This window comes from Fukomys damarensis, unplaced genomic scaffold (assembly GCF_012274545.1).
Source record: "Fukomys damarensis isolate Sample0158 unplaced genomic scaffold, DMR_v1.0_HiC HiC_scaffold_29, whole genome shotgun sequence".
In the NCBI taxonomy this organism is placed as follows: Eukaryota; Metazoa; Chordata; class Mammalia; order Rodentia; family Bathyergidae; genus Fukomys; species Fukomys damarensis.
The window spans coordinates 20,715,836-20,735,226 of NW_022900941.1; the positions used below are offsets into that span (position 1 = coordinate 20,715,836).

The 19,391-nt window shown below is 33.2% G+C and overlaps 1 protein-coding gene across 4 annotated transcripts in view; it reads left to right on the forward strand.

Annotated features, from left to right (window-relative positions):
• Positions 1-19,391, forward strand: part of Spopl (speckle type BTB/POZ protein like) — a 54,212-nt gene that overhangs the window by 21,210 nt on the left and 13,611 nt on the right. For 2 of the 4 annotated variants that reach the window (XM_033757231.1, XM_010606141.3), the window contains exons 2-5: positions 13,750-13,883; positions 14,292-14,413; positions 14,683-14,834; positions 16,478-16,605. In XM_033757231.1, coding sequence (XP_033613122.1) covers positions 13,806-13,883; positions 14,292-14,413; positions 14,683-14,834; positions 16,478-16,605 — 480 coding nt within the window. In that variant the 5' untranslated portion in view covers positions 13,750-13,805. Of the gene's footprint in view, positions 1-13,749; positions 13,884-14,291; positions 14,414-14,682; positions 14,835-16,477; positions 16,606-18,355; positions 18,453-19,391 lie in introns of those variants that run through there. The other 2 variants (XM_010606142.3, XM_019204832.2) reach the window with 2 other exon arrangements.

Below are 19,391 nucleotides of genomic sequence, written 5' to 3' on the forward strand. Positions count from 1 at the left end.
TTTCTGCTGGATCTGTTGTGATTTCTCCCTTTTCATTCCGAAATGCATAGATTCAAGCCTTTTATTTCCCCTTTTTTTTATTTTTTTTTATTTTTGATAAGGTTAGCTAAAGGTTTATCAATTTTGTTTATTCTTTCAAAGAACCTTTGATTTGTTAATTTTTTTATGTTGTTCTCTTAGTCTCCATTTGCATAGATTTCTGCTCTGATCTTTATAATTTTTTCCCTTGTATGAGTTTTGGGTTTGTCTTGCTCTTTTTTTTTTTTTTTAGGAGTTTGAAGTTACTTATTTGAGCTTGCTCTATTTTCCTCGTATGGGCATTCACTGCTATGAAATTCCCTCAGAGGTCTGCTTTCATTGCTCCAAGATTCCTGTATGTTGTACTGACATTATCATTTAATTGTAGAGACTGTCTAATTTCTTTTTTAATTTCCTCTGTGAGCCCTTGGTTTTTTCTGAAGAGTGTTATTCAGTTTCCATGTGTTTGTGAAGTTCTTGTGTTTTCTTATGCTATTGATCTCCAATTAAATTACACTGTGGTCTGGTAATATAGAGAGGATAACTTCAGTTCCTCTGCATTTACTTAAACGTGTTCTCTGAGCTAGCATGTGGTCTATTTAGAGAATGACCCATTTGCAGCTGGAAAGAATGTGTATTCTTATTTTGTGGGGTGGAATACTCTGTAGACATCAATTAAGTCTATTTGGTCAGAAGTTTGATTGAATTCTAGTGTTTCATTCATTTTCTGTCTATATAATCTATTTTTAACAGTGGGGTATTGAGCTCTCCCACTACAATTGTATTAGTGCCTATTTGGTTTTTCATGTCCATTAATATTTGTTTCATATAGCACTAGGATTTGGTGCATATATATTTATGATTATCATCTCTTCCTGTTGGATTATTCCTTTTACAAGGATGCAGTGACCTTCTTTGTCTCTCTTAATTTGTTTTGGTTTGAAATCTATTGTGTCTGCAAATAAGATAGCTGACACTGCTTTTTGCCATATTTCTGTCACATGGAGAATTATTTTTCATCTTTTCACTTTCAGTCATGAATTTCATTTTAATTGTGTTTCTTGTATATAGGATATTGTTGGACTTTGCTTCTTAATCCATTCTGCCAGTCTATTTCTTTTGATTGATAAATTGAGGCCATTAACATTGATGATTATAACTGATATGTATTGACTTATCCTTGTTATGATATTTTCCTGTTGGCTCTGTTATCACCCCCCCTTTCCCTTTAATTTTTTTTTCCTCTCCTTTTGGCTTTGCCCTGTTGGGCCTCATTCAGTTATCCTTTTTGTTTTTCTTGGATATTATTTATAATTGTTTGGAGTGCTGGTTTGGCATTCATGAAGTTTCTCAGGTGTTCTTTGTCTTATTGCTCCATTGATTTTGAAAGATAGTTTTGCAGTATGCAGCAATCCAGGTTGGAGGTTGTTTTCTTTTAGGGCTTGAAATACTTCACTCCAGGCTCTCCTTCACTTGAGGGTTTGTGTTGAAAAGTCTGCTGTGATTCTAATGCTGTCTCTCTTATAGGTGATTTTTTTACTTAACAGCTTTTAATATTCTTTTATTATGTTGAATTTCTGGAATCTTGACTATTATATGCCATGGGGAAGATTTTTATTTTTAATCATAGCTACTTGGAGCCCTATATGCCTCACTCATCTGTATATCAAATTATTTCCTCTCATGAGATTTCTGCCATTACTTCTGTGAACAGGGATTTTTTTTTTAATGTCATTTGCAAGTTCTGCTTTTTTTGTGTGGACTATCAGTCTTATATTATTCTTGTGAGGTAGGTGACGACACCACTGAGCTAAACCCCTGCCCTTTTCCACTTCATTAGAGGGCAATTTTTTTTTTCCTTTGGTACGGGGAATCCAACTTGGGTCCTTGTGCTTGGGAGGAAGGCAGCAGAACCACTGAGCTAAATCCCTAGCTCTCTTAGAGGGCAATTTTAAGACTTTACTGTGATGGGTAAAGCCACAACTGTCAGTTTTTAAAAAGTCCATCTGTCTTCAGCTAACCTAAATTTCTATTTGGCCTTTTCATACTCTCTGTATTTGATAAAGAGCTGATTTTTCTTTGGAGCTCCATGAAAGAGCTATGAATATATCTAGTATCTTGGATTGTGATTTGTCTCCCTTTCTCTGCTAATATATCCCCTTTTCGTGTCCTGTGAGTTTCTCAAAATTTCTAACCTACCAGTGTCAACCTCATTTTTCAGCTTAGGTTGTGGCTTCATTTTTGAATGAAAATTTGTTATCTAATAGGTGTATTGTGAAATAAGTTGCCTTAAACTATGTATTAATTTCAAAGTTTCATTGTGGGTACAATATCTAATCCAGAAATTAGAAAATTGTTCTGACTTTTTTTTCCCATTAAGTTTATTGGTACATTTTAGGTATATAATACAGTTACATTCATCATTGGGATCTTGTACCTTTACGTGATGTGTCTTGGTTCTTACTTTTTTCCCCATTCTCCTGCCCTACCTTCACCCTTTCTACCCTTCTCTGTTTACAATACTTTGTTTCCATGTTTTTCCTTTTCTCATAGTTTTTCTTTTCCCTATTTTCCTTTAAACCAAGCATTACTTTTGTTTTTCTGACATGCTGGAAAGTATGTATTTTTAAGAATTTATTTTAAATTTGGGTTTATACCAGGCAAGCAAAGCCAAAATTTTGTGCTATGATTTTGAACAAATCCCTTAGCCTTTTTTTGTTTTCCTTTTTTTATCAGTTTATTAATCTATAACATTGGCAGAGGCAATTATTACCTTTCTAATGGAATTATTTTGAGAGTCAAAACAGATAAATATTTAAGCCTGGCATATGGAAATTCTTTAGAAGATATATTGTTTTCTAATTCCCTGTTTTATAGGAAGATGTTAGGTATATATAGTGTAGATAGCCTGTTAATTAACAAATATATTTCTGCACAGTTAGCTAGGAAATAGATTATTGTAAAATAAATTTTCACATTGAGGCTTTTTAATAGTGAAGATTCACTTACAGAGGAATATCACCTCAGTTATTTATGTTGAAAAGTTGATGTGAAATGTATTGGTGGCTTGCTGGAGTAAGTAGCAAGCATACTTAAAAAGGCTATCAGAGGTTCTTTCCTTTAAGAAAGCACCTACATAAATAGTAGAGCTCTTTGCATGGTTCTATTCTTCAAGTAGCCAATAAGTAATACTCATTTCATTATATTAATTTTCTGTGTGTTTTTTAATGTGTTCTGTGTATTTTTTGAATATGTTGATAATTTCCCCCTACTGGTGGCACAAGTGTTAAACTGTTCTTACTTTGGTTTATTTCATTGGATCCCCCTTTTAGTGAATTGTTTCTCATTTCTAAACTACAGACTTTGAGATCTTTAATTTTTCAGTCTTTTTATTTCTGCATCTGTGATTAATGCTTCCTGATTTCTTACAGTGTAAGTTAACTGTTTTAAAACTTTGTATGAATATATTCTCTAATGCCTTGGTTTTGGCTCAACAGTTTGTCTTATGAGATTCATCCATGGGCATATTTCTGTAAAAAACATGCTCTTTTGAGAGAAAGCATTGTTAAAAGAAATAACAGCTTCATGCCTTATTGCCCTTGAAAACTTTCTGGTGAGAAAAATTGTGATTGTCACTGTCTGTAGATCTAGGCTAATGTGTTTTTGTCTTAGCTTTAAACAAAGTTTAATAAATAAAATGGGAAAACAGAACAAGAATGTGCTTGTGTTTTAACTAAGTGCTTTTACAAAAAGGCCAGAGGTTTTTTTTTAAAAAATGAAAATTTTTACAATAAAATTAAGAGTAAGTTAGGATTTATTATTAAAGTGTGAAGATATTTATTAATTTACTGTAGCCTAAGTACACAGTATTTGAAAGTCTGCAGCAGTATACAGTAATGTTCTAGGCCTTTACATTCACTCAGTGACTCACCCAGAGCAGCTTCTTGTGCTACAATCTCCATTCATTTTAAGTGTCCTAAGTGTGCCATTTCTAGAGATCTTTTTACTATGTTTTATCTTTTCTATGTTTAGATATAGAAATGCAATTGTGTTAGAATTTCCCACAGTATTCAGGACAGTAACATGCTTAGAACAATAGGCTATACCTTATAGCTACTGCTAGCTTTATGTAAGTCAACTCTCTGATATTCACACAGTGACAGAATTGCCTAACACATTGTTCAAAATGTATTCCACTTGTTACACTGCAAGTTACTGTGCTGATATATGTGTACCCTGTTTCTTTACTCATTTTTTCTCAATTTCTGTATTTTTAGACCGACTATTCTTATCTTCACTTACTGTATTTAAGTTGATATTTTATTCTCAGTTCTTCTGTTTCATTGTTCTTTAAGATTGCTAAGATTCCTAACCTTTTGTGTGTGTGTGTGTGTGTATGCATATACATTTTAGAAACAGTTTGTCAATTTCCACAGAAAGAAACATTGATATTTTGTGATTGTATTGAGTTTGTCAATCTGTAGAAGATTGCTGTCCTAACAATAATGAACTTTCCACTTTACGAGTATGATGTATTCCTCTATTAATTTTGCTTATTTTTACTTTTCCTCAATACTGTTTTATGATTTAATGTAGAGAATGTGAGATGTATTACTAAGAAGTAGATTTTAAAATTATACAGTATCTTTACAATATTTAATTTGTTGTTGCTAAAATAGTCTTTTTATATTGGCTTTGTATATAGTTTTGATATTGACCTTGCCACCCTCCTTGTTCTTTCTGTTACCTTTGGATGGTGATCATTTACTTTTCCAATTTTTATGATTTAGTTTTTCTTGCCTTAGTTACTGGTTAGCACCTCTAGTACATGTTGAATGGAAGAAGTGATAATACTGCTTCTTTCTGTCTGTGTATGCAGTTTTTAACGATTGAATTTATTTTTTTAATTGACAAAAATTGTACATTTTAATGGGGTAGCACAATATTTCAGTATAGCTATACAGTATATAATATTTAAATTGAACACATCCATCTCATTAAACATTTCTTTGATAAAAAAATTGTAAATCTTTTGGGCTTTTTAAAATGTACATACATTATACTGTTGTTACCTATAGCCTGGTCTCATTGCTATTTCACAGGGACACAAGGACATCTTACTATAGGGTAGATGTACATGTGCATTTTTTAATGTCTTTCTAATATTAAGGAAGTTTATTTCCAGCTTGTAAAGATTTTTTAATCTTAAATGGATGTTGAATTTTATTGTGTTTCTTGAACAACTATTAAAGTGACTTTTACCCTTTTTATATTAATAAATACAATATGTTAATAGATTCTGGTGTTAGTCATATTCTGGCATTATTTTTGTGCTGTCAGGTTTTGATTTTCTCTTATTTTGTTTAGAGTTTTTGCATTTATGTTAATGAGAGAGTTTTTCTTATATTTTTCTTTTTTTTTAATGTGCTTGACCTATTTTGTATAGTCAAAAAATCTACAAAAAAAATTTTTTTCCCACTTGTTTTTTCTTCTGTAGACGTGCTGTGTTGTGAAATGAACTGTGTAAGGATTTTTCCTTGTGGACAGGTTTTTATTAAGTAGTAGGACTATTTTTTTTTCCTCTATGTTTTGTCAGTTTTGGTGAATTATATTTTTCAAGAAACTTTCTCCTTATCTAAGTTATCATTTAATTTGGTGTAACATTTTCATGATAGCCTCGTTTTTTAGGGCATCATCATTTGTATTATAAATTTGAACTCTTTTTCTCTTAACTAGTTTAGCTAATCAATTTTGTTACATTTTCTAAAACACCAAGCTTTTCATTTTGTTGTACATTTATTTATTTTTTCATAGTCATTGGTTTGTGTTCATTCTCTTACTTTCTTCTTTATTTGAGTTTAAGCTGTTTTTATCTAACCTGAGATGGAAGGTTGTCACTGATTTACCATATTTGTTATTAGAAGTACATTTTTCCCACTTGATTGCCTTAGTAGTAGGATAGAGTTTGTTTTTGTTGTTGCTGTTGTTGTTGTTTTTGTACTGGGGATCAAACTCAGGTCCTTGGGCTTATGAGGCAAGTGCTGGAACCACTGAGCTACATCCCCTCCCTGGTGCTGGTTTTGGTTTTTGCTTGAGGAGGGTTGATGATGTTGTTGTTGTTGGGCTGTGTGTGTGTGTGTGTGTGTGTGTGTGTGTGTGTGTGTGTGACATTGTACATATTACCTCTCTGTGAACTTCTACTTGTAAGTTACAGAGATTCAGAGATATATTAAAAATGTGAAGAAATTTATTGGTATAATAATCAGGAAAATCAAGACACAGGTTACTTCTGCTAGACAGAGGAAAATGTACTTGTGGGTACATGGTAGCTTGAAATATGATTCTTTATATACAATATTTTCCATATTATTTGAAATTTTTATAATAAAAGTAGGTAGTTGGATGTAGACCTATATTACTGAACATTAATTCTGACACTAATATAAAATAAAATAATCTCATGTATGTGTACTCTAATAGCAAGACTTGTTTTTTTTAATAAGTAGAAGTAGGAAATTACTCATTTGAAATTTCTGAAACAGGTGTAGACAGTCCCTAATTTAGTTTTAACTTAGGATATTTTGACTTTATGATGTTTGAAAGTAATACCTACTTAGTAGAAACCATACTTCAGGTTTTAAATTTTGATCTTTTGGGGGGTTGACAGTACCAGTCAAAGACTCTCCATAATGACAGACTGTGACATTAAGCCACAGTTCTCATTCAGCTGTGCAAGGAAATAGCTGATACTTTACAATATATTGTGTAGCTAAGTTGTGATGGTCAGTAGGTTATGTGTATTAAATTTATTTCCAATTTACAGTGTTTTCAACTTATGATGGATTTAACTGTACATAACCCTATCATAAGTAAGAAACTTCTATATATACAGTAGGACATGTAAGAAACTTTGATTTATTTACTGATTTACATATTGATTTTTCTGATGTTGCTGTCTAGATTGTATTTTGCTAATGTTCTCTCTTTCAGCAAGCTTTTTTCTGCAAGATTAAGTATAGATAGGAGTTGCATTACGTAAGTGATTCTTCTCTTCCTTTTGTTTTCTTTTTTAACTTTTTTTTTCTTTTGTTCTGTTTTGAAAAGAAAAATGTGTACTGAAATAGGACTGAAGTGTACTTGGGAGATCCTGATCTTTGTTCCAGTATGTATCTTAACATCGCAAACTTGGACAGTTTCTTCTACATAGTTCATTCCCTTCATCTTGATTCTTATCTATAAAATAAAAGTTGAAGCAGAAAGACCTATTTCAGCCCTGAAATATCTAAGGAACAGCATACTCTATGGAAAGAACATGGACTTTAGAACCAGGCAAATTTGTGTGTTACCACTTTTAAGTTATTTGTAGTCTAAGCTTTCTAAGCTGTGTAAATTGATTTCCCCATCGTTACGACAGTATCACCACTCATAAAGTCACTAAAGAGTAAACAAGATTCATAATACCTTGTGAAGTGCTCAAAAAACAGTTTACTTACTAGCATCCTTAATAACCCCATCCCCTATCTACCTAATTTGAAAGAGTGGCCAGAGGAAAAATAAAAGTCTTTGTAACCTGTTATTTAGTTTGCCTTTTTATGAGTTGATTGTATATCTTAGTGTTGTAAGTAGTGCTACAATGCAGGTTAGTGCTTCTAAGAGCATCCCAATATCTTCACCCTGATTTTCTTGCCTGACAGCTTACTGATTCCCCAAGACATTGTATTATGCTGCCCATGCATCATATGATAGAACTCATTTATATGTGTTATAAATACATTAGTATAGATGTCACTATTTAAAAGAGAAACTTCAGAAAAGATTAATATCAAAATTCTTCCATTTGAAGTATTCTCTAATGTTCCATTTATCACTTTATTGAAATTGAGTACCCTACTATTAACTGTTCTTGTCTCTGTCTTCCTCATATTAGTATATGGAACTGCCATCCTCCTAGCTGCTCAAGTCCCAAAAGAGGACCTATCTTTGATTTCTTCTCGGCGAGGGACCCTTTCCCTATTTCTACTAGCATATCATTATCTCTTATTAGACTACTCTTAATAACCTCCTAATTTGCTTTTCTGCCTTTTACCTTCTGTCCTTTATTGTCAGGTTATTCCCTGAAATCTCTTCTCCATTTTAGTGCTATTTAAGTTGAATTGTTTTCCCCCTGCCTAAAACATTTCAGTTAACAGCAACCACATTGGATTCCTTTCTCTTCCTGATATTTTCTCAAATTCTTTTGTCCTAGGGCATTTACACTTAATATATCCCACCCCATAGTCACATTCCCTTCATCTTTCTCTGCTGTTATTCATATCTTTTGGCTCTCAGCTCAAATATCAGCTCTTCTTAGAAGCCTTAACTGATTTCCCTATATAAAGTAACCTCCTTAGAGTCTAATTGATGCACTTTCAGCCATTACATACCATCTGTTCCATTCTATTTCTTTTATTTGCTCTTAATTTTATTTATTACACTTTCCTTCCCAGTTTAGTATTTATTTACCCGTTATACATTTTTTTCACTAAAATGTTTTCCTGAACTTGAAAAATATACTATAAATACTATAGTGTCTACTTGAAAAATATCTGCAAATGAATAAATTGTAGCTACTTCAGCCAAATATTTTTCCCTTGAGCCAAATTTGAAGTCAGCTAGATGTTCCTCGATTTATAAGAAACAGATGAATCCCTTCTCTTCATTTTATTTATCTACTTTTTTATTAGTACATCTTTGCATTGCATACTGTTTACATTCCTTGTGTGGAGTTGGAATATGAACATAATACATCTTAATTACTTTTTTCATCCCCTTTCCCTCCCGTCCCTTCACTTTCTATCCATCTTTTGATTGCCATCTTCATTTATGTACTTCAAAAGTAAATCCTAGGCCCACGGATTTTGTACCTTAAAACTACTATTATTTCATAGATTTACCTAGTAGTTTATCCAGTGGACTTACTTTGTCAGTTTTCAAAGAGTGAGTTTTAACATATCCATTCAGTTTTTTAAATTAATTTTTATTATACATGCTTACAGCGCATATTGATTACATCCATCATGGGAAGTTGGTACATTTATGTAACTGTTCAGTTTTAAAACATAAATTTCTTACGCATGTTCCAGTGCTATAAAACTCAGAACCAGTACAACTACTATGGAAATGAATATGAAGATCCCTCAAAAATCTGAACCTAGACATTCTGTTTGACTCAACTATTCCCCTCTCCAGTATCTTCCTGAAAGAGTTAAAGGCATTATACTACAGCAATACATTTATACCCATGTTTATAGCAGCACAATTGATAGTAGGTAAATTTTGGAAGCAGCCTATATGACTGTCAACAAAAGATTGAATAAAGAAAATGTGGTATGGAGTACTGCTCTGCTACAAAGAAAGTTAAACTTGAGTCATTTGTAGGAAAATGGATGTGCCTTAAGATCACAATGTGAAGTAAAATAAATCACACAAACAAGGTTAAATATCACATTTTTCTCTTACATGAATGACCAGAGTAAAAATTAAGAGCAAAATAAAGGATAGAGAATAGGAGGTAAAGGATTAGATCTTTCTCAGACAGGATCAAGAAAAGGAGGGAGAGGGATGATGTGGAATGATAGAAGATGAAAAAAATAATTAAGATGTATTATATACATGTATCAACTCACAAGTAATATAAATATTATCTACTGCAGATATATACAAAAAGGATCAAGAGGTGGGTAGAGAGGAAAAGAAAAGGGGATTAAAAATTAATGAATTATGAACATATTATGAGTAGTATCTAAATGTCCTTTCCAAAGCCTCCTGTGCTCATAGGTGGGGCGTTTTGGAGATGGCTGGATCTAGGGTTTGTGAATGTGGATTAAGGGTGTGATAATTGGATTAGTCCACTGAATGGTTAACATTGTTCTGGGTATGGATAATGGAAAAGCCCATCCTGGGTGTGGGTGACACCAACCAATAGGCTTCTTGACTGAATGTAATAAAGGAAAACAGAGAAGAAAGTTTTGCTTCTGTTTCTTTGGAGGAGCTCCAATCTTCACCTTTGTTTTGGAAGTCATCTTCTACCTTCTAGCACAGACTCTTCTGCCTCCTGGTACAAACTCACACCTGACACTGCCATGTGCTTCAGGCCTTCAACTAGATCCTTAGGCTCTGCAGTGTGCAGACAGCCCTCTTGCACTCTTCAACACCTGACTTTGTGGATGACCATTGTAAGCCTATCTTGTAAATTCTTACATATTTGCATGTCTTGCTGAACTGTGAGCTAAATAAATAAAATAAACCTCTTCTCCTTTAACCATGGGTGTTGGGTATTTTGTTCCAGCAACAAGAAAGTAACCAAGACAGGTTTAGGTACCAGAGAATAATGGTCATTGCTGTGACACTGCCCAACCATGTGGTAAAGAACCCTTTGGGTTTAGCTTGTGGGAAGACTTTGGAAAGATTTCAAGATGCCAGCTGAGGAATCAGCCCTCTCCTGCTAAAAGCTTAATTTGATAGGATATTCTGGTCAGAGCTCAAAAGACCAGAATGCTGATAGAACCAGGCTCTGGAGGTTTCTGTTAGGAAGAAGGGTTACATTGGTAGTTGGACTGCTTTGGCAGAAAATTTGTCTTTTTGTGCTTGTCCAGAGACTTTGCAGGAGACTGAGATTCAGTGAGATAGACTAATCTTGTGGAAGATATTTCAAGGCAGGCTAATGTTGAGGTGGTGGCATGGCTATTTTTGGGGGATTTTAGTTAGATTTATTTGGAGAATCAAGACCAAAGAGCCCTGCGCGATGATTTTAAATGTTTTGAGTGGCCAGAAGGAAGCGCTGATAAAGCAAGATCCCAACAATGAATATAACTGTACTGTATCCCTAAAATTTACCAATAAACTCAATTAAAGCTGAAAAACAAAAAGAGCCTTCAAAGCAGGTGCAGATAACTGGTTACTGAAACAGAACAAGACAATAGAAAAGGTGGCCTGAAGGCATCGCAGGACCCACTGGACTACTCTTTGCAACCTCAGAATAGCAAAGAGGAAAGACTGCTTTGAGAGCCCCAGAGCACCATGTTCCAGAATGACTGAGGCCTAAGGAATTTGTTCTTGGAGTTGGGTTCATAGTACTCAGTAATCCAGGTACTTGACCCCTAAAGCCAAGAGAGAAGGAAGACTGGCTTTAGCCCCAGCTAGGAACAGGCCTTGGCATCACCAATGCATTACTGGCTTCAGATTTCAGAAAAAGGCCTGAGAGGGCAGACAGTGTCCTCCTAAGAGGACAGTATGTGAAGCTTTGAATTTGAAGCTGCAGGTGCAGTGGAGACCCCAGAACATTAGAGATGCCAGGTACTGGAATTGTCTGAGGAAAACAAAGGAGTAAAGCCAGCTAAAGAGAGACCATGAGAGCTACAACTACCAACACTGCCACAGGGGCACAGCCGCCCAAGCCTTTTGGAGTTCACATCTTGCTATTGATTGCCCTGGATGTTGGATTTAATGTTTGACCTCCTGGATTTTTGACTTGCCTTGGTCGCATTCCTTTTTGTTATTCTATTTGTACATTTTGAAATAGGAATGTTTATCTTGTGCCATTGTGTGTTGGAAGTGTTTAACTTTTCATTTGTATATGGGAACCTAGCTAAGAGTTTGTCCTAAATCTTAAACCTTTCAGCAGTGCTGAATCTGTTACGACTTTGGCAACTCGTAGAGATGGACTAGTGCCTTTTGCATACAGAGATGTACATGAGTCTTTGGGGGACCGGGGACAGAATGTTATGGCTTACATGTAGATGGTCCCCTTCCAAAGCCTCATGTGCTCATAGGTGAGCTTTTTGAAGCTAGCTGGAACTAGGGTGTGAGAATATGGATTAAGGGTGTATGGATATGGATTAAGGGTTTGATAATTGGATTAGTCCACTGCTTTATTAGCAATATTTTGCGTGTGGGCAATGGGAAACCCCACCCTGGGTGTGGAAGACGCCAGACATTAGGTTTGTAGCCTGAATGGAATAAAAGGGAAAGGTGAAAGGAAGACTTTTGTTTTCTGCCATGACACCCTGTTTTGGAGCCAGCTGTGGCCTGAAATCTCTACTGTGAGAAAGAAATAAACCTTTCCTATTTTAACTTTGGGTGTCAGATATTTTATCAGAGCAATGAGTAAGTAACTAAAATTGTACACATGCTAATTCTCCACAAGGATTATAAACATTATGTAGTACAAACATGTATTAATGAAAAGAAAGAATCAGCACTCCATTTTGGAGGTTTTTGTTTTTTCTCTTGATGTATCTGGCTAGAAAGTAACTTGAGTAGTTTATACCCTCTACCAAATAGCTATGAGAGGGGTGCACATATTTTGCACATCTGGAAATCAATTTTTGCCCCTTCCCCTCTAGAACTTTGTAGTAATAATTCTGTTCTCTTTAGGGTTTTAGCACTTAGTAGAAAAATGATACTATCTGGATATTTGTAACATGTATATTACCCACAGGTTTTTCTCATTTTAAACTCTACAAAATAATATTTCAGTGGTGATTTCTTATTTTGGTTGGTTGTTATGGAGCTCATCCATGGAGATCATAGTCTTCCTGCTTCTATAATCTTTGATTATAACTGCTTTTTTCATTTGTTTTAACATCTTTCAGAATAGTTATCTGGTCAGTAATTCAGATTGTTTTCTGTTGGCAATATCTGTTGCTTTCTTTTTGTTCTTTATTCTCTGATTCTCAAAGCTTTATACTGATGTTCTGCCCATTCTTGTATGTATTTATTCCAGTACAGATTTCTAATGTGCTTCATTAATAGTTTAACGTGCTTTTATATCTTTTGTAGTATTTTTATTTCTATCTATCTTTCGGATGGGATCCTTCAATCTTTGTTTTCTTATCCCATACTATTATTTTGTGGAATATAAAGATTGTGCCTATAATTTTCTCAGGATTTTTTAAGGTCCTTTTTTCTCTTTTACTTAGTATACCCCCAAAGGATTCATGTGGTTTTCCTCCCTTATCAATTATTTTGAAAAGGTGGTTATCCTGACTTGAATACCCATGTGGAAATGTAATCACGAAAGCTTGTTAAACCTACAAAATACACTATTTATATAGTTAATAGACTCTCTAAGTTGCAAAGCATAATAATCTCTTAAGTAGTATCTTCACCAGGTTGTGAAGTGTTAATTATGCATCCAAATGGATATGCTGTGAGACAGCTAGCTGGGAATGAATTTTAGGATGTGGTCTATCTCATTAAGAAGTACTATGATAGAGACAAAGTCTTTTGATCAGAGAGCCTGTCTAAGATAGATCAACACTTGTGGAAATCTGTGTTTTACTTGATGAAAGTTTCTTAATCTAACAGATGAGTAACATATTTATAGCAATAACTGTGTAAACCTTTCAGTGTTCATAAATAGGTCAGTGAAAAGGTGAAGGATGGTGAATTAAATTTTGATGGCATTAAATTTTCATGATATGCTCTTACTATTAAGCTACATGGGTTCTTTTGATTTGTAGTACTTTTTTAAATATACCTTGAAAAATAATATCTATAAAAACAATAAGTTTATTTAGGTTTCAAATGTATGTTATAAATGCTTGTGATTTCATTTCATTAAAATTATTTGAAATTTTATATTCTTTCAGAATCTAATTTCAAGTAGTAATTGCTTCATGACTTTTAAATTTATCTTCCCTCTTAATTATGTCAGTTAATTTTTTGATCTGTAAATCAAACTTCTTATAGATAAAGTACTCACCTGTGTGGATACTGCATAAATCCTAAAAGACTGCAAGGTGGCAATGTCTCGGGAACCCACCCCACCTCTGCCTGGAGATATGTCCCCTGGCCCTATAGCAGAAAGCTGGTGTTATACACAGGTACATGCTGTTAAAAAATGCCTTCTTTAGTGTTAAAAGTGGCTTTAACCTGGGCCGGTGGCACACATGTGTAATCTCAGTACTCTGGGAAGCTGGGACTGGAAGATCACAAGTTTGAACCCAGTCTGAGCAACTTAATGAAACTCTGTCTCAAAATGAAAAATAAAATAAAAAGAGCTGGGGATGTAGGTTATTGGTAGAGCACCCTGGGGTTTGACACCCAGTAGGTATCACAAGAAAAAATACTTTGTCACCTATAAATTTTATAGTATCTTGAGAATATGACTATGAAACATTTTGGCATAGTTATTAGAAGGATTAGAGTGGGGCATACATAGTGTTTAAAATGTGACATATTAAAAGTGTAAACATCATCATTATAAAAAAATGATTTTCTAAATTTCTTAGGTTAAAGTAGTAAAATTTTCCTACATGTGGACCATTAATAACTTCAGTTTTTGTCGAGAGGAAATGGGTGAAGTGCTAAAAAGCTCAACATTTTCATCTGGTCCAAGTGACAAAATGAAATGGTAAGATTTTTGTTTATTTTAGATTGTTGTTTTTGTTTTAATGCGATCATCAACTACTGATGATTTGTTGTTGCCTCTGAGGGGTGGGTATTGTATAATTTTATATTGGTAATAAGTTGCTAATAGTATGAGAGAATTGTAAATAACTGTGGGTATGTTACAGGAGAGCTGTTTGTGATATTAACTAACAGATGATTTCAGTATTGCGTGTATCTTTTGCATGCTTTGAGTATTATATTCCTCCATGTGAGCCTGTTGTTTTATTTTAGGTGCCTGAGGGTAAACCCAAAGGGATTAGATGATGAAAGTAAAGACTACTTGTCCTTATATTTGCTTTTAGTCAGCTGCCCCAAAAGTGAAGTTCGAGCAAAATTCAAATTTTCCCTTCTGAATGCTAAAAGGGAAGAAACAAAAGCAATGGGTAAGTGATTTGCAAACTGAGTGAAGGATGTGACTACATATTGTGACTTCTGTGCCTTTATCTAGAAAAGTTTTAAGATCTTTTTCCTACTCAAATATGCTTAGCCCGAACTTGGACATTATTTGAAGTTTAGCATGGAGCTATAGTTGTTCTACTAAGCCTTAGACTTCAAAAAACATATGAAAGTAGCGAAAAATAATATTAAAATTTTACTTCTTCATGTCCTAATTTTACTTCTTCATGACCTAATTAATAAGGTAAATTTATGTGCTTTTAGGGCAAAGTGCTTTGTTCATTGCCTGGCGTATATATAATAGATGTTTAAGATCTATTTCTGGCAGGTAATAAAATCTGGAGAACTATGTGAAGGAGATGTAATGCCCCAGTATTCTAGTACTAGAATTTTTTGAGCAGTGTACTCTACACTGAAGAAAAATAAACTTTTCTTAAGACTTAGGTTCTATTAAATTCAGCTCAGGATTCACATGCACATACACATTTGTGTATATCTGTGGTCAAGAGCTTTGTAATAGAAAATGTATAGTGTGCATAGAAAGAAAATATCTCATGAGTTGCAAAATTAAATTTTAAATATTTTCTAGAAGTGCATCACAATCAAGTAATTTTATTACAAAAATGTTTTAAAACCAGACACACACTTTTTAATAGTGTCTTTTATTGGCAAAGAAATACCAATTCATATAAATTTTCACATTGTCTAATATTAAAGATAGTGCAGTACTTCAATTAGATTATTGGTTTTCCAATAATCTTTTAACCTTTACATCATAAGTGATGAATACTTTCTATAGAATATTTTATTTTTCAGTATAAACTTGTTATACAATACTTTAAAAATTTAACACTTTTTCTTTATTCTTTTCTCTTTTGTTCCAAGCAGTGGGAATTGAACCCAAGGCCTTCACAATTACCTATACCCTTATCCCTTTCTTTCTTTTTTATTTTGATATTTTGCTTATCTTTTAAGTTGTCCTAACTGGGCTGGAACTTGTGATCTTCCTGCCTCAGCCTTTGGGACTGTGGAGATTACAAGCATGTGCCCCTATGGCCAGTTTATTTGATTTCTAAAAGAAAATGTGTTTTAGGGATCAAAGAATGTCTAAAGACCTACAAATGATAAGGGACTTTATAAAAAAATTTTTTTAACCAGTTCTTGGATTTTTATGTAATTCATTTAAACACAGCAGAATGAGTATGCCAGGAAAACTTTTTAAAAATTTAAATATCCATTTTTAAAGGAAAAAATAAGAATTTAGAGTATGTTTCTATCCATGTTCTAATAGCAGATAATGAGTAGTATGCCTGTGCCAACATATTTTGGTCCTATTTCATTATCTTTTAGGGCCCGTGATGTTAAAACTTTCTTCTCTTTTCACAAGATTTTTTTCTAGTCTTTCTCTTCTTCTCAAGAGATTCAGAAATCAAAAATTGAATTCACTGACTATGGCCAAAAAGTTGAGCAATGATTTAAAATTTAGAACATTTTATTTATTAACACATATATCTAGACTTTTATGATACATGTATTGGCAATTTCTGTTTTTCCATATTTTATATCACTGTAGTATAAAGAAAAATGTTTCTTGGATATTTGTTTTATTTAAACTTCTCTTCTCTACCAGAAAGCCAAAGAGCCTATCGATTTGTACAAGGGAAGGACTGGGGATTTAAAAAATTCATTAGAAGGGATTTTTTGCTTGATGAAGCTAATGGTCTTTTGCCAGATGACAAGCTTACATTATTTTGTGAGGTGAGTATATAGTTTACTATAAGGAGCTCTATGGTTATGTTTAGTGATATGACAAAAATACAGACTGCATTAGTTGTGAGCAATACTTTAAATTTTATTATCTGTAAAAAGTTTCATTTGTAAATATTTGATTGGAAAAAGCTGACTAAATTGTCTTACAAATTATGGTGGCCCAGTCTGGAAAAAATTTTGTTATATCTCTAGCTGCAGATGTTACATGTTATTCCACATTAATCCCCCTTCCTTTTCAAAAAATTGTGAATATGCATATCTTTGTAATGAATCTTTCTAAATATCTTTCTAAATGATTCTGACACAACGAATTTGTTTAAATTGATGTTATTGAACATTATTACTCAAAATTTATCAGTTTGAATCCAAAAGAACAGTACCAGAAAAAGATTGGAAAGCCTTATAATTGTTTAAACAATTGAATTAATTTAATCAAATGGGTATGTTAACATTCTAAAAAACATCACAATTTTTAAATATGTACATATGTATTTTGACAAACATAAGGTAAATTTATGTGCATAAAACATATTTTGAAAGTAACAAAATTCCCCCTGTAAATAACTTGTGATTTGTCTTAATATCTTGCATTTAATTTTGTTATTGTTATCATGAGTACTTTTATCTTTATTAATTTTTGAGATTCAACTTTGGAATGAATTCAAATATTACATTACCAGTACAGTCTTGAAATGTTTAAATCAGTTGATAATTTTTCTGAAAAAGCCATTTCAAATGTATGATCAAATTAACTCGACTTTAAATATGTTTTAACAGGTTAATGTGGACTGGAAGCAAAATACCTTCTGTAGACGTTAAATTGGCTTTACTCTATATAGTAAAAATGAAAAATTTTTTGGCAGGATTACAAGTTAATTGTATATTGTTATATTTTATCATAATGACATATGTGTCAGACTTGAAATACCATACCAGAAACAATATAGTGCATTATTTTCACTTGGATAAAACAAAATATTTAATTAATTTTATAAACACAGTAATATGGATGATAAAGCATACAGCACAAGTCTCATTACATAATTTGGAAAAAACAAAAGTATTTGTTGCTAATTGGCAGGTATTCCAAGTAGTATTCTAAATAACAATATGTTTTACTATTTAAAAGCTTTAGTAACCTTAATGTAGACTTTTCCAGAATTTAGCAAATGGCCCTTCAAGTTTATTTAATCCAATTTTTTAAAAATGCAGCTAAAATCTTTTTTGTGAATGGACCTTTTTAGGAAATAATCATTTTTTTAGATTTAAAATAATACAGATATTTTCTAAAATGCATTTTTATTGGAACCTAGATAGCCAAGAAATTCAGAATTAAGGCTGAAATGTTTTTGACATGTAATTTTGAAGTGTGGTTGGTATCCATGTTCTAGATTGTACATGCTAGTAACTTACTAAAAATAAAATCTATCATGATACACATTTAAATCTTTTGACACATACTTTTGAAGTATGGTTGGTATCCATATGCTAGATTTTACATGCTAGTCATAGTGACCCCCTAAAAATAAAACCTACTATGATATACATTTCTGGAGATGCCATTGATCAAGTCTTATTTTTAGATACTAAGATAAGTATCTTTTATCTTGTTATTAATTTGTACATTTATACTCTGGGCACCATATATATTGTAGGTGGGCAAAAAAATGCTTTTAAACATTCTGCATGCCCTCCGTCATTTCTTCTGCCCCTCTCATGGATGCCCTTCCTTCTACAGCATCTCCAGCACTGCTTGCAGAAGAGGAGGAAGCATTGCACTGCTCTACCCAAAGAACTGCCTCCTCCCCCTCCCCTGCAAGTGGTGCTGTAGACAGGTAAGGCAGGTGGGTGCTACCTTGTTTGTGCAAGACATAGCTCCATCTTGCAAAGTCCATATATAGTGGTTCAGGTAAAAGCAAAAGGCAATTTCTAGCAGCATAAACATCTGTGCCTCTTCTCTCCCATAATGATGCAGAAAGTAGAAGTTGAGGAATAAGTAGGAAACGTATTAGTTTAATAGACTACTTAATAGAACACTTAGATTAATTCATCTTTTGAAACTCAGTAGATTTTTTTTTTTAATTTTAAATTGAATTTATTGGTACATTCTAGGTAGACAGTACAGTTACATTCATTACTGGGATCTTGTACCTTTACATGCCAGGTCTTGGTTCTCATTTTTTCCCCTTCTAGATTTTTTAAATCTCTAACATGTTCAGATCCATGCCATTCCATGGTTTTCAGAAAAAGAAAAAAATATATAGACATTAAAAAAATATAAGGACCTTTTCATAAATTTAAACTCACTTATTTTTAGAAACACATCTTTTTGCCCTATCCTGTTTTGTTTCGCGAGGATACGATATAGCCTTTCTGTTTCTTACTTATGGCAGGGTAGAAGTTGTGTTTTGTTTTCTATAAAAGCTCTTTTCTGGAAAAATGAAATGTAGACTACCCTTATTTCTATGGTAGATTTTTAAAAGTGACACCTATCTATGAAAGTTAAAAACTTTCAGACCCACTCTTCTAGAGGATAATGAGGTAATAGAATCTTAAAGATACTCACATTGACAGTATTGTGGGAGGCAGTAGGGAGTTGATCAGAATGACAACACTATTGTATCATACTAGGTAACTTTGGAAATTCCATTCTCTTAGAGTTAGTTTGAAGAATTCAGATTAAAACCTAGAGCCAGTATTCACCTTAGTTGCACATTACAGGAGACCTAGATTTTCAGGGCAGTTAAGGTGTTGATGTTACATCCTTTAGATGT